General features: G+C 39.9%; 1 protein-coding gene across 4 annotated transcripts in view; it reads right to left on the bottom strand.

The window, feature by feature from the left end:
* Positions 1 to 13,430, bottom strand: part of LOC126547375 (protein FAN-like) — a 120,165-nt gene that overhangs the window by 40,340 nt on the left and 66,395 nt on the right. For all 4 annotated transcript variants that reach the window (XM_055062659.2, XM_055062661.2, XM_055062660.2 and 1 more), the window contains 4 exons: positions 13,035 to 13,077; positions 11,018 to 11,202; positions 7,685 to 7,784; positions 747 to 805 (listed from right to left, as the gene is read on the bottom strand). In XM_055062659.2, the coding sequence (XP_054918634.2) occupies positions 747 to 805; positions 7,685 to 7,784; positions 11,018 to 11,202; positions 13,035 to 13,077 (387 nt within the window). The remainder of the gene's footprint in view (positions 1 to 746; positions 806 to 7,684; positions 7,785 to 11,017; positions 11,203 to 13,034; positions 13,078 to 13,430) is intronic.

Below are 13,430 nucleotides of genomic sequence, written 5' to 3'. Positions count from 1 at the left end.
CGAGGCGCACGCGATCGCGAACAGTATATAGCGGCCTGCTGTGGCAGGTTCACCGCAATACTCGCCCGCCCGCCTCACCGTGAAAGCACCGGCGCGCACTCAGTTTATCATTTAGGTACCAGCAAATCTTCTCCATGATCGTCGCACGCAGCATTCACAGCTATCATTGCCAATCATATTGCGATAAGCATCTTCGCCTATCTGTTTCATAGCACGTGGTGCCGTTGGAATCGTAGCGCACACTTTTAATACGCGATAACCGAAACGCGATGCCATTCTCTGCTGCAGACCGCGATAGTATAAGTTTTTCGGCCGCTAGATCCTATGCGACCGAGAAAAGGCGCGAGGCGCGTGCGATTGAGAACAGTATATAGCCGCCCATCTCACGTACGTGAAAACGACGGCGCACACAGTTTCTTATTTCAGCACCAGCAAATCTCCGACCGGGTTGTCACACGTTGCAGTCAGACCTATCACTGCTAAACCTATTGCGATAAGCGTCTTCACCTATCTAGTTTTAAAGCGCGTAGTGCATTGTGCCATTGGCAGTGTATTGCATACTTTTAGTAGGTCACACAAAATGACAAATTTCTGTGCATGTAGACAATATAATACACAAATGGGATTATATGTCAAATAGACAATTAACAAAACTTACATGATCAATTAAAGCAATGAGCAAAATAAGAAGACCTTAGCTGTAGTGAACTTTTACACAGACTTCTGAACATAACCCAATATCTTACCTTGAGAAACTGAGAAGACATTGCCTTTATTGGCTGAGAAGCACACATCTGTCACCATTCTGTAAAGAAAGATTTGTTAGTTTATAGTTCATTTGCAAATAACAAGCTCTTGTCTGCACATACTGCTCTCGTTTACAGAAAGAGAAGAATCAAACACTACAACCACACAAGGTGTTTGACTCGCGTAAGAGTAACCTGTGAGAATAAGAGCAATTGATTGCGTTTAACACAATAGGAATACGAGGGCTGTGAAAGCCCTTGAATAATATAAACTACCAGGGGTTCTTCAACACACTCCGAAGTCTCAGTACAGAGGTGTTTTTGCATTTCTCCTCCAATAGAATATGGCCGACATGGCTAGGAGCCAAGCATTATGTGAGCGTATGCTCAGTGGCGGCATGCCATAGTCGCCGAGCCGCTGCAGCAGGCGAAGAAAATTCACAAGCCCACTGAAGCAAAAATGCACGGTTGTTGAAGCTTATCAAGTGTGAGAATTACTTTAAACTGAGAATAAATATTAGTGATCTTCATCTATAGACTCGACACAGAGAGAAATGGTCAAAATGAAAGCTGCCGAGTGTTATGGCACCTAAAGATGTAATTGCAGAAACTTGGGCTGGGACAATGTAACAATTCTATTCCAATGCTATTCTGCTTCGCATTTAATCAGTAGTCAGAGTAGAACTCTGTCCATATTATCACCACGATTGGCCACTTGTGAATGGTGTAGGATAAAAAAGGAACAGAATTGACTGAATGAGTGGAATATCCTTACATTATACCAGCTTTGTCTTGAAAAACTTTCTCATAGCCTGAAGGATAGTCATGAAACCTAAGTATTTTGTGGCAAGACTGCCTCATGCTATAAAATTTGCTTGGCAGCGCATTTATGCTTAGCAGCCCCACCAATTACCTCTTGCCATGGCATGCCCAAATGTGCACAGCCGTAGTGTAAGCAGCCACAGCCTCCCACATTTCCAAAACTGTACCACCAAAGTTTAGAGTAAAAAGCGCCAGTGTGTTTTCTAGTACATCAAAACATCTTACATATCTACAATGATGATATAAACAGTTTGTCAACTATAGAGAAAAATACATTTCCATTTGCCCAACATGAAAGGAAGTCTAGAGGTTGCACAGCACATTTATTTTTGTCCTCTCAGTTTTGCCCTACTTAGGTGGGGTATACTGTGTCTTAAAATCCTGGCATCAAAAGATGAAAAAAAAAAAACTAGTTCCACCTGCATGCATGAAACTGACCCTGTGTTATTTCAAATGACCTTGTGCAAGACATATATTTTCTTTCTTGCATTCTAGTCAATAAGTTAAGATTAATTAACTAACGTTGTAAGTAGTAGTAGTAAATATGAAGGGTTTCTTTATATCTTTATTAGGGGTGTGTGAATACTCAAATACCACCAAATCTAATTGAATAGTGAACATTCAAATAATTTGATTCACGAATCGAATAGCTACTAGTTGATTTTTTTGAATATTCAATATACTCCGTGTAGGGCCCTGCGCAGTGCCAAATATTGCTTGCGCCGCAGAGCCCCTTGTGCTCAATGCTGCCCAAGTGAGCGTTTCACTTTGTTTTCGGTGTAAAAGTTGTGCTGAGTGCGCCACGGACGGGCCGCCCCAGCTGACGTGGCAGCGGACTTAGTCACTGTGAGTGCTCCCAGACGTTGGCCTGATGCGAGAATCGCACACACAGCGCCCGAATGCCGCAATTTGCAGAACGGCGCCGCATCGGCTGTGTGTGTTCGGCAAGTGTCACGCAAACTTGTAGTGACCCTCCAGATTTCAGAATCCTTGACAGGTGGCAAATCAAGCCAAACCTGACAATGAAACGGTGTGGACAGTGCCTGCTCTTTTAATGTCTGCACCGACTACGTGTGGAGTGGTGACCAAGTTACGTGATGCATAGTCCTTTCGTCTATTGTGCAGGTTGGCCTTATGATAACCCACCTGCCGTAAAGTTGGGATAACTCTTCTGTATTTTGGAAAAAAACTGGAAAGCAAAGCTTTCTATGCAATAAAGAAAAGACTGCTGCAAAACAGTCTACTATTAAGCTGAGAACCTCACTGGTAATTAGTTTGACAGAACATCACTAATCCATTAGTTTTAGAAGCAAAAAAGAAAGCACTCAATTCTATTCAAGAGAACTTTTATTGACAAAAAAAGTTATTTTTCAGACCTCCATATATCAGAACTGAGCTGTAATGAGTGCTGGAATACTAATTTGGTGTTACCTTTATTAAGAATATACCGTACTATATATTTTGATTTCCATGTACTACCTAAGTTACCGATAAGCTTGCAACATTATTGTTATGGAATGCTTGAAGACTCTCGAGTAGGTGCGGCACTATATTTTCTTGGTCAAAATTTGTAAGCATTAAATTTTATGAACACTTCCTGATATTAAATATTCTATTCAATATTCAGCTTCTTTTTCTTGACTCAATTCGATATTCGATTCAAAATCTACTATTCAGCATTCATACACCCCTAGTTCTAATGCATAAAAATTCTAAATTATAACTGAAAACATGTAATTCAACTGTTTTCATCCTGCTATCATTCATTACTAGATTTTCCCCCACCCACATTAACCAGAAAGCTCTTGAAATTTTTATAACACTCCATGATGGTGAACTTACGCTTACACTGTCAAAAGTGCTGCAAACAGAGGAGTGAGACTTAAGAAAATGGCCCACTGAACACATTAAAGCAACAGGGTGTTGATTACTTTCGTGGATGTTACACCTGTGTCCACCACTGTAACAGTGTGACACTTCAATTCAAAACCATTGGTGAGAGCTTGTAATAGCCTGGTTCTTGTAAAGTCCTAATCTTTAGCATGAACTCAAATGCACAATTACTATTTGCCATTTCATCTTAACAGTGGTCCAAATGAGCGTAGCAACCATTAACAAATCCACACTCTCTTGCTTCAATGGGCCCAATGGGACAGGCCAATAGTCATGTTTTGCTTTCATTTTTTTTTTCTCATTTAACAGTGAATTTGAGACACACAAGTTAACAACTTCTGGGTAGTTTTCCACTCCCACATGCTAGTACAAGAATAAAGAAAACATGAACATACCATGGAACAAGCAATAAAATTTCACATGCCAATCTACAAATGCCAATCAAATACCAATCCAAAATGCCAATATACAAGTCTGACACAGATACAGGCCCCTTAAAATTAACATATATATGAAGTTAGTTAGACAATTAAATGATCCCTTAGTATACAAGCACTCGAAGTTGCACAAGGTATGTGTGAATAACACAGCATTAGCTTTACCGTGTAGACCTATTTTCTTTCTTTCTTCTTTTTTTACCTTGACGCAAGTTGCATAATACACTGCATAAGCAAGCAACGTGCAAGTGATAAAGAAGTTCTAAAGCTGAATACAGTAACATTTTTGATAAGTATTCACATAACACTAGCCTATCTTAAATCAATACACAAAAGCACTTTTACAAAAACGATGTATCAGGAAATGCTCCGATATGACAGCCATTATTTTGTTAAAAATTGTCATGTTATGCATTGCTACATGAAGTGCAAGCATTTATTCCTTTTATCATGTCAAATATTCACTTGAGCAAGAAGAATAAGGAGACACTAGTGGCCGAATTTTTTTTTTTTTGTCACAACCAGTGCTGGGCAGTATCGAAGATGCACGTATCTCCTATATTATCTTAGATACCCTTTGGGTATCTTTTATCTGCATCATGATATGTCTGGTAAGACCTGTATTAGTACATGAAAGAATGTATTGTGTATCTTAAGATACAAGATACCGGCTATCACAAGATCACTGTGCGGAACTATAAACATTGGCTGAACTCAGGTTCCCAATCTGATACTGCTGCCATACCTGAATAAAACTAAAGGCAGCAACATTTTTTTACCTTTTCGCGAGAGCCCTCCAGTGAGGGCAGGCAATGAGGTCTGCGCGTCCCTAGTGGTGCAGAGTCACGTGGTGGCGCTCACGCCGTTTTGACAACAAAAAAAAGCGCACGAATGCCTGTGTGCAGCTGTCCTTTTTTTCTTTATTTTTTTGTTTTGTTTTTAGTTGCGTCGGTGTCATGACACTTGCTCGTAGCCACTGTACTTTGCTACGGTGATACCGCTATAGTGTCTGATGCCACTATAGTGTCGCTATCGAAGTTTCTCTGGCGTGGTGCTGTGTTACGAAATCTGAAGAATGCAAGTATGGTATTGCATTGCTTCTAGTGGCTTTCACAAATCAGCAATTTGAAGGATCTCACGGATGTAATTTTGACTTTTGTGAACCAAAGTGTGGGTGGCGCTGCTTCTAGGAGAATTGTGCATAAGGTGGCTATTTTGTGCACGTTATTGTTGTTCGCAAGCACCAAAGAAATTTGCGAATGTATCAAAGTATCTCAATATACAAATGGACAGTATCTTATTGAATACAATAATTGTGGTAGTATCTTGTATCTGTATCTCAAATACTTGTTGCCCGAGTATCTTGTATCGTATCATGATACAATTGCAAGGTATCTTTGCCCAGCCCTGGTCACAACCCTATGAATAGACAATGAAGCAAGAGAAGCATTGGGAAGTTAATTGTTATGTTTAATTGAAATGTAAATATTGTAATATCATGAGATTCCCAACCCCCGAAAGAAAATCCACCCGTTTTTGGCATGACTTGCTATTTTTTCCAAAACACTGAAAAATAGCCCACTTCTCATAATCCCACTGCCCAGGAATGGTGGTGAGGGGCGAAGGGGGGCGCTGTTGCTGTCTTTAGTGGTGACCACAGCAGAAACGAGGTCAGTTAGCTACTGCCAGAGATGAAGAACAATACTGACTGGGAAGGTCAGTCATATCTGGTTCATCCCCTTTTGCTGCAATGATAACCTTGGCAGAAACTAAGTACCATGGGAGATAAGCAAACAACACTGAATAGTCTCCGAACTTGTAAATCTTGTTCACTTTGTCTTTTGTCACAGAGCAGCAAGGATGTCAGGATGCAAAAGAGTTTGACGATTGAAAACAAAGTGGAAGTAGTCCAATGGCACCGAAAGACTGGCAGCAATATGAGCAAGGCCACCTGTCAATTTGGGGTGGACTGTAAGCGAATGAGGCACTGGAACTCGACCTATGAAACTATGCTGCAGCTATGCCACGGAAAAGGCAAATTCAAGCGCTCTATGGACAATGCAAGGCCCATATTTTCTGAGAGTTTTACTCGATTGTACACAGAAAGTTAGCTCACTCCCTCTTTTCACCCAGTTTGCTCAAGATTTTAGGTGGGTTATATCTCGGGATATTATGGTATGTAGAAATTGAAATGTAGAAATGAAGGATACTCTGCATCTGCTGCCTTGGCTATGGCCGGTGCTGGCTAACACTTCTATGACTAATCATGTGAACAAATAGTGCCCAAGAAAGTGGACAAGATGATGGCCCATGGCAGGTGAACTGGCATAGCACGGCATGCATAATGTGGAAGATGTGGGTTCGGTCCCCACATACAGTAACTTATTTTTATTTCTAAATTTCAATTAAACCTAACAATCAGGTTTCTTTACATTTCTCTGGCTGTCACTTCGTATGGTTGTGAATAACAAAAGATTGAGCCCTCGAATCCCCTTATTTTCCTCACTTACTGTTTAGTGAAGGCCTCGAATTTGGCTTTATTGATGCCATAAGGCAGCATACGAGGGTTTATGGCTAGTTGCTTGCTCCTAAGCTCACATACTATGCGACACCTGGAGTTGAAAAGGTTGTTTCAAATCTGCAACCTTGGCCATGAGCGGCACTGGATAACACTCTCAGGGATAATTTTGTGCACAAATAACCTAGAAAGTGGACAAGGGGATGGCACCGAGGTAGCGTAATTCATAAGGCATTGCATGTGCAATGTGGAAGATGTGGATGTGGTTCCCACCTGCAGTAAGCTATTTTTTCATTTATCCACTTTCACTTTCCTTACTTAATTATTTATACATTTCAACTAAGCATAACAATTAAATATTCACTTGTTTCCCTGAAACTATGCAGAAGAACATATTTTGGTAGTTGCAAACAGCTAAATGTCCCTCAAGTGTCTAGTTCTTTTCTGAGTAAGGTTAATAAGATAAAACAACTAGCGTATGAAAGACAAAAAAAGACAAGACTATTTTCCATCTATCTCTTTTCTTGCTTTACATGAAATAGTCAAGAAACCTTTAAAACTACTCAGTGCTGCATAATACCACCCGACTGACAAGCTTGCTGTTTGTATATCTACCACTTTATTTAAAGTGCCTTTGCATAAATGCACTCGCTGTGATATTTAAAGCAACAGTAATTAGTAACACACACAGTAAATTCTGTTACAATGCAAGCCAAACAAATAAGAGGCACAAGAATGGCATGTGTACGAGGTGTGACCAAAAACTCTGGAAATCACTTTTGTTCTACAAGAAAGGGGAAGGGCAGCAAGGTGATCTGTGCAGAGTGGTTGAGGACAATGACCCCAATTTTTTATTGTGCTGAGTGGCACTGACACATTAGAATTTGTAGCAAAACCAAATGCGTTGTTGCGACATTATCCAATGACACACTTTTGAATTAGCTTACTCGTTTAACTGAGAAGCATCAAATGCATATTTACAAATGTCAAAATAACACACTTGCAAGTAGCACCAATCCTGTGTGGTTTTATGAGAACTTCGTATATGCTAAGTCCTTTATGGCATCAAAACACAGTTTTCCATAAAGCAAGTGCTAATATGACCTTTATTCTAATTTATAATGTTGGAAATATGAGGTAATCAATCAACATCACTTATAGCATTAAAAAAAAACTGTGTCAACAAAGATAAACCAGGTGCTCACTTTAACTTAAAGTGCAATATAAACATTTCTTAAGATTTCTGTAGTGTTTCACAATTGATTTACTCTTTGTGAAGCATGTGCTCCGCCAACTTAGTCAGATCCGTCATGTTCCTCTTCCAGGCAAAGAATGAAAGCGAAGATGTCCGATCTCTTGCAGTAGTTTCTAGAAGAAAATAAACAGGCAGGGGAAATGAAGATGGAAAATGTTCGGTGAAAGTAACTTTTCAACTAGCCGATGATTGTTCCAACACCTTTGTTAAAGGAAGATGTGCCTCAGAAACCTTTTCTGGTTTTTAATAAGCCTGTCATTTCATAATGAAACCATGGAGGTTTCTTTGTTCTTTTCAAGCTGTCTTATGTTTCAATGTAATTTTCATACTTTTTCTTTTATGAGGCAAGCAGCAACAAAATACATTTCTTATTGACACTTATTCAAGTGCAAAACTTTTAAGTGCATTAGTACTATTGAGAAAAAGATTAATTTAGTCCTTAATCCTTTATCTTCCAAGGTCTTTCCTACTAAACCAAATGAAAGTTCCCTCTACCCCCCCCCCCCCTTTTTTTTTTCTTTTTCAATGTTTTGCACATAATGAACTCATTGAACAAATGTTAAATGCATAGTTTATTCCTCATATTCAATGAAAACATTGAATAATAAAATCTGTTTTGAGGAAGTCAATTTTTCTTGCAGTACATAAAAGTCTTCAATAATATTATCTCAACGCATGACAACAAAACAAATGTAAACTGCAAAATAATACGTATGAGCACCAAAAGTCAACACTAATCGGTGGGATGTGCAGATGCATTCGATGCGTTCATTGTGAACAAAGCAAAAGAAACTGTGGCATGGACAAGTAGGATTCGTTGTTTGTGATAGTCGTACAAATTGGTAAGGCAAGCAGAGCTCAGGCTTGGGGTGTTAAAGTTAAGCAGTTAGAATTTGTCTACACTGCATCAACTTCTTCTTTTAAAGAGTTGGCAATACTGAATGTGTGCTTATCAGACCCAAACAAGGAAAGTATAGAGTTTTCTCTATGTGACACACACAACAAGCAAATTGCAAACGTGAATACATCATTGCACTCTATACAATATAGGCACAGAGTTTTCTGCTGATGTAACTACTCTAAGTAGTAAAGCCTACTTGAAAAGTTGAAAGTCAAACAATACTCCAAAATGAGCAAACTGGACTTGAGCGTCGTGCCAGGCCACTGAGACCACAGGCAAAAATGGGTATTCCTATCATCCTGCACAGAATGCGAAATTCACTGGAAACCCAACCACAGCAAGGAAGTTTTTCGTCTCCATAAATATTGCCATAGCTGCTGGCACCTGCAGTGTCAAGTGAACAGTAAAGTGTGCATGTGAGCACACACCCATGCAAACCACCACGACTGCATTAGAGGATGCATTACTTTCATCAAATGCATGTCTTTGCATCTGAATAAACAAAAAATTACTAAACTTTAATGCCCAGAAGTCAGCTATGTCCCTGTAGTCGATTGCTCTGAATTAACACTGGCCACCTGTGGTTCTTTTACATGTGACTAAATGTAAGTGCATGAGCAACTCCTCCAAAAATTTGCTTTTTATTTTGACATCTATCAGCAGAATGTACAAGCACAACTTGGAAAAAAATTAACATAATTTTTTCATAGGTACCAAATCGCTAACAGATCGATTAAATCATGGGGTTTCACATCCTAAACCAACACGTGGGTGTCAGAGATGCTGTAGTGGAGGGCTCCAGATTAATTTTCACTGCCTGAAGTTCTTTAACAAGCAACTATATCTAAATAGACTAGCATTTTTGCACCCCACTTTCATGCAAATGTAAACATAGTGGTTGGGAATCGCACCTACAACCTCTTGCTCAGTATCAGAATGCCATAGTCACTGAGCCACCACAGCGGTTGAAGCAACCAATTAGGTATACTTGACAAGCAGCTGACACACAGCAATAGCCGCAATGCCTGGAAATTACTTGGCTACACAAACATTCACTGTGGAAAGTACACATCCTGCATAAAACACAAACACACACACACAAAACTATGAATATAAACTGTGCACAGATCAACCACTAAGTGCATTTCATCCTTTTTGAAAATTTTGCTATCTCATGCTGGCTGAATAGTTTTTGCATCCAAAAGCTACAGCTGGGCAATGAACATCATGGTAGCAGGCCCCAGACTAATTCTGAACCCCCAAGGTTTTCTTAAAACATGCCAAAATCTGAGCACACGGGCACTTTTGCATTCAATCCTCATCAGAGCGCAGGTGCTTTGACAAGGAATTAAGTCCATTACTGTGCACAGTGGATGAATACTGCATCTACTCAGCCACCACAGCAGTTGTCAGTCTCATATAAAAACTTTAAAAAATCGAAATGTGCACAATGCCGCAGCGCTGCAGTAATGGGATTGTGCAATTAGGTGCCTCTTCATTAATTTCCTGCACTTTAGCTAAGTGTTTGTGTAAGCACTGCAACACATAAGGTGAAAAAAATATATATTTCATGCTACAGCCATCACACATTAGAGAGTTTTAGAATTGGGGGCGCAGGGCATTGGGCGCCCAAGCCGTGTTGCGTCGGTTGCTCTTGGGTTTAGATGAGCAGCAGAGTTTGAGGATTGGGTCGAACGCAGACAGCGGTGGTTTGAGCGCTCGGGGCGCCGCAGTGTGGAAAATAGAAAGGTGCTTGAAAGCAAAAAAAATAAAAAAAAATAAAGAAGGAACCTCTTTTCTTACAAGTGAAAACGAACAGAATGCATTTTTGAGCAAAAGGAGCGAACAATGTAAGAAATGTAATCACTGTGTTAGTACCGGTTAGTATTACGAATTAAGAGTGCGATTCTAAGCCAAGCAAAGCCAATCGAAGCGAAGTGCTCTTGGTGTTTTCTTGTGACGCGCTGCGAAAAAACTGAGTTCCCCGCGTGAAATGGCGAAAATCAGTCGAAGTAAATAAAGTTTGCTCTGCGACCATCTGCTGTACGTCATCACTGTCACCCGCAAGGGTGGCCCAAGACGGCTTGGGGGCCCACGCTAGTTTTTGATTTTTGGGTCTTGGGTTAACGCGAACGCAAGAACCCAAGACTGGCTTGGGTTTTGCGAATGCGCGCTTGTGGCGCGCAATTTTCTTGGGTCCCCAAGCCGCTTGGGCCCCCAATTCTAAAACTCTCTATTAAAAGGCTGCACATAGAATGGGACTGTACAGACACTTTCACTAGTAATAAATAAAACTGCAATACAACCAATGTGTTCTGCCGCAAATATACGGATGTATGAATTTTTATGGCACAGGGACCAGGAACAGCATGTAATATTTCATAAAACTGAAACGACACACTTTTGCAATTTAAGAAGTATAACCAGGGAAGCCTAGTTACAAACCTTCAGAGCTACTGCTGACATTCTCAGCCAGACTGTCAGGAGTAGCATCACTTGCAGTGCTCAGTGATCTTGGAAGAACAGTGCAGCATCGCTGCGGATGGGGGTGCTTGAAAATTTGCTTTGGTGTCTGCCCAAACTCCATGATTTGAACCTCTAGAGAGTGCCTTTCATGAATATCTTGGATGCTGAAAGACAAGAACAAGCTAATTAATGATTTCATTCAGTGTAACTCTGTGATACCCTTATTATTAATTACCAGAATTGTGGCGTAGCAAAAGGCAAGGGACGCCAGAGGCAACATATACAGGCACACACTTCCAACTCATTTAATTTCAGAAGAACAGACATTAATACACAGATGTACAGCACATGTGCAACAGGCACGATCAGCACCTCGTCTTTTGCTGAGACACCATTTTGGTAATTAATGAGGCCCCAACTAGCCCAGCAACATGTTTTATTGACCCCTATCATACATGCCATACTGCATTCTAGATTTACAAGCTCTAAAATTGAACTGTGCTCAGAGGCAAAGAAAATATATAGGTGGAAACTTGATAAGAATACGACAAATTACTAGTGCAAACATGAGACATAGACAAAGGGTACAAGATGCACAAGGGCTAAGACAAACAGACTTACTAAGAGTGACAGCTAAGAGAGTTGGTATGATTGCATGGGTGGAAATCCTTAAGAGTGTCAACTTCGGTACATTTATCAGCTTTGAAACAGAAGTGTTTCAAACTGAGTGTGTGGTGTACCATGAAAAACACATTGGGCATCAGAGGATTGCTCCATGGCTGCACAGACCGACGTAGGAAACATTTTTGTCAATTTTCAGATTAATTTTTCTTTATGCATTTCTGTCCCGCTAATGAGTATGCAAACCTCTCCCTAATTACTAGCTGGCCCTGATCAAGTTTCATCACTGTCACAGCAGCCAGAAGCAATAACTACACATGAGCATGCAATATCTGTGCAGAGGCCACACAGACACCAGTGGAGAAATCCACACACTTATAGAAGCACCAACTCCAGCACCTTTGCACGACATTTAATATGTGCATTATGGTGCAATATGTATGCTATGGTGCATGATGCGCCTAGTATTTTAGTGCACTCTCCTGTACCACATACCTTCTCATTTTGCTTTGCAATGGCTGCAGGCATTAAAATTTACACATTTACTTCCAATAAAGGCAACGATTCAAAACACTGACCGCATGAACTTGACATACTGCACAGTTGGTGCTGGTATGAGCATCATGCTGCTCCACTAACTTACAAAATGCATTATTAACAATGCTTCATTAAAGACAAACCTGTTTTTATCAGCAGTGTTCGGATCCCTGCCCATCTTACAATTTGCCGGTTTAGAAATTTCATTGCAATCAAGTTAGATATGCCATGCATTACGAGAAATGCAGTGTCCATGCCAAACCAGGTCACTTGTTGCACAACATTTAAAATTTTGACTCCCCTAGCATAGCATGGAGAAAAAAAAAAAGATGTATTTAGGCATGAAGCTGCAAATATGTAAAATGATTATTTGCCTTGATAAATAAATGTGTAAATAACAAAGGAAGTTAAGGCAAATGTCTCATGACAAAGATTGCCCAAAAACAACATCAGTAACAGTAATACAAAAGCGAGTACAGTGAACAAAATTCAGTTTCACATGTGCTACCAGCATAATTCAAGACTTTCAAGAGCATACTTTGAGCCCACAACAGAAGGTTTTCACTGTCAGATTGTGCAACAAGTAATAATGTATGTGAAGCCAGAGACCGTGATTTAGGCTTTCAGTGAAAAAAAAGGAAATAGCGGAACAAGGTTTTTATATTACAAGAAAATCTCAAAAGTAAGCTCTGGATGAAATAGAACATAAGCTTTAGAGTACCTAAAATATGACTTGACAGTTGCCATGCCATTAACAAACATCAAGAAATCTTCCTGTGCACTGAAGACAAATTTGTCAATGGAACTTAAAAACTACCTAAAAGAAACATCATCTCACCTGTCCAGATCAACACTTCCTTCATATGTGAGATGATAAAACACTACAAGAGAAAAATGTTGGCTTTAGGAAATCAGTCCAAAAATGCAGTGCAGAGGGCTTTTTCTTTTCTTTATTTGCACAGTTTTTCAATTAAGAGAAACACGCACAATGTTTGCAGTAGCATCTATAATTGAATGCTGACATAACAAAACTCATTTGAACAAAAATCATTATGCAAAATATTTTTACCTCTTGAAGCCCATGTGGGTCCCCACTCAAAAGAAGCAATCTTCCACCAAAATTCTAATTTGAAGAAGTAATTTATGAACAAAATAGTGACACACACACACACCTAAAAAAATTAACTAAGATCTCGAGTTGTATGCGTCAAAACCACGATCTGATTATGAGGCA

The sequence above is a fragment of the Dermacentor andersoni genome, chromosome 1 (assembly GCF_023375885.2).
Source record: "Dermacentor andersoni chromosome 1, qqDerAnde1_hic_scaffold, whole genome shotgun sequence".
Lineage (NCBI taxonomy): Eukaryota > Metazoa > Arthropoda > Arachnida > Ixodida > Ixodidae > Dermacentor > Dermacentor andersoni.
This window is presented reverse-complemented; position numbering and strand designations above follow the sequence as displayed.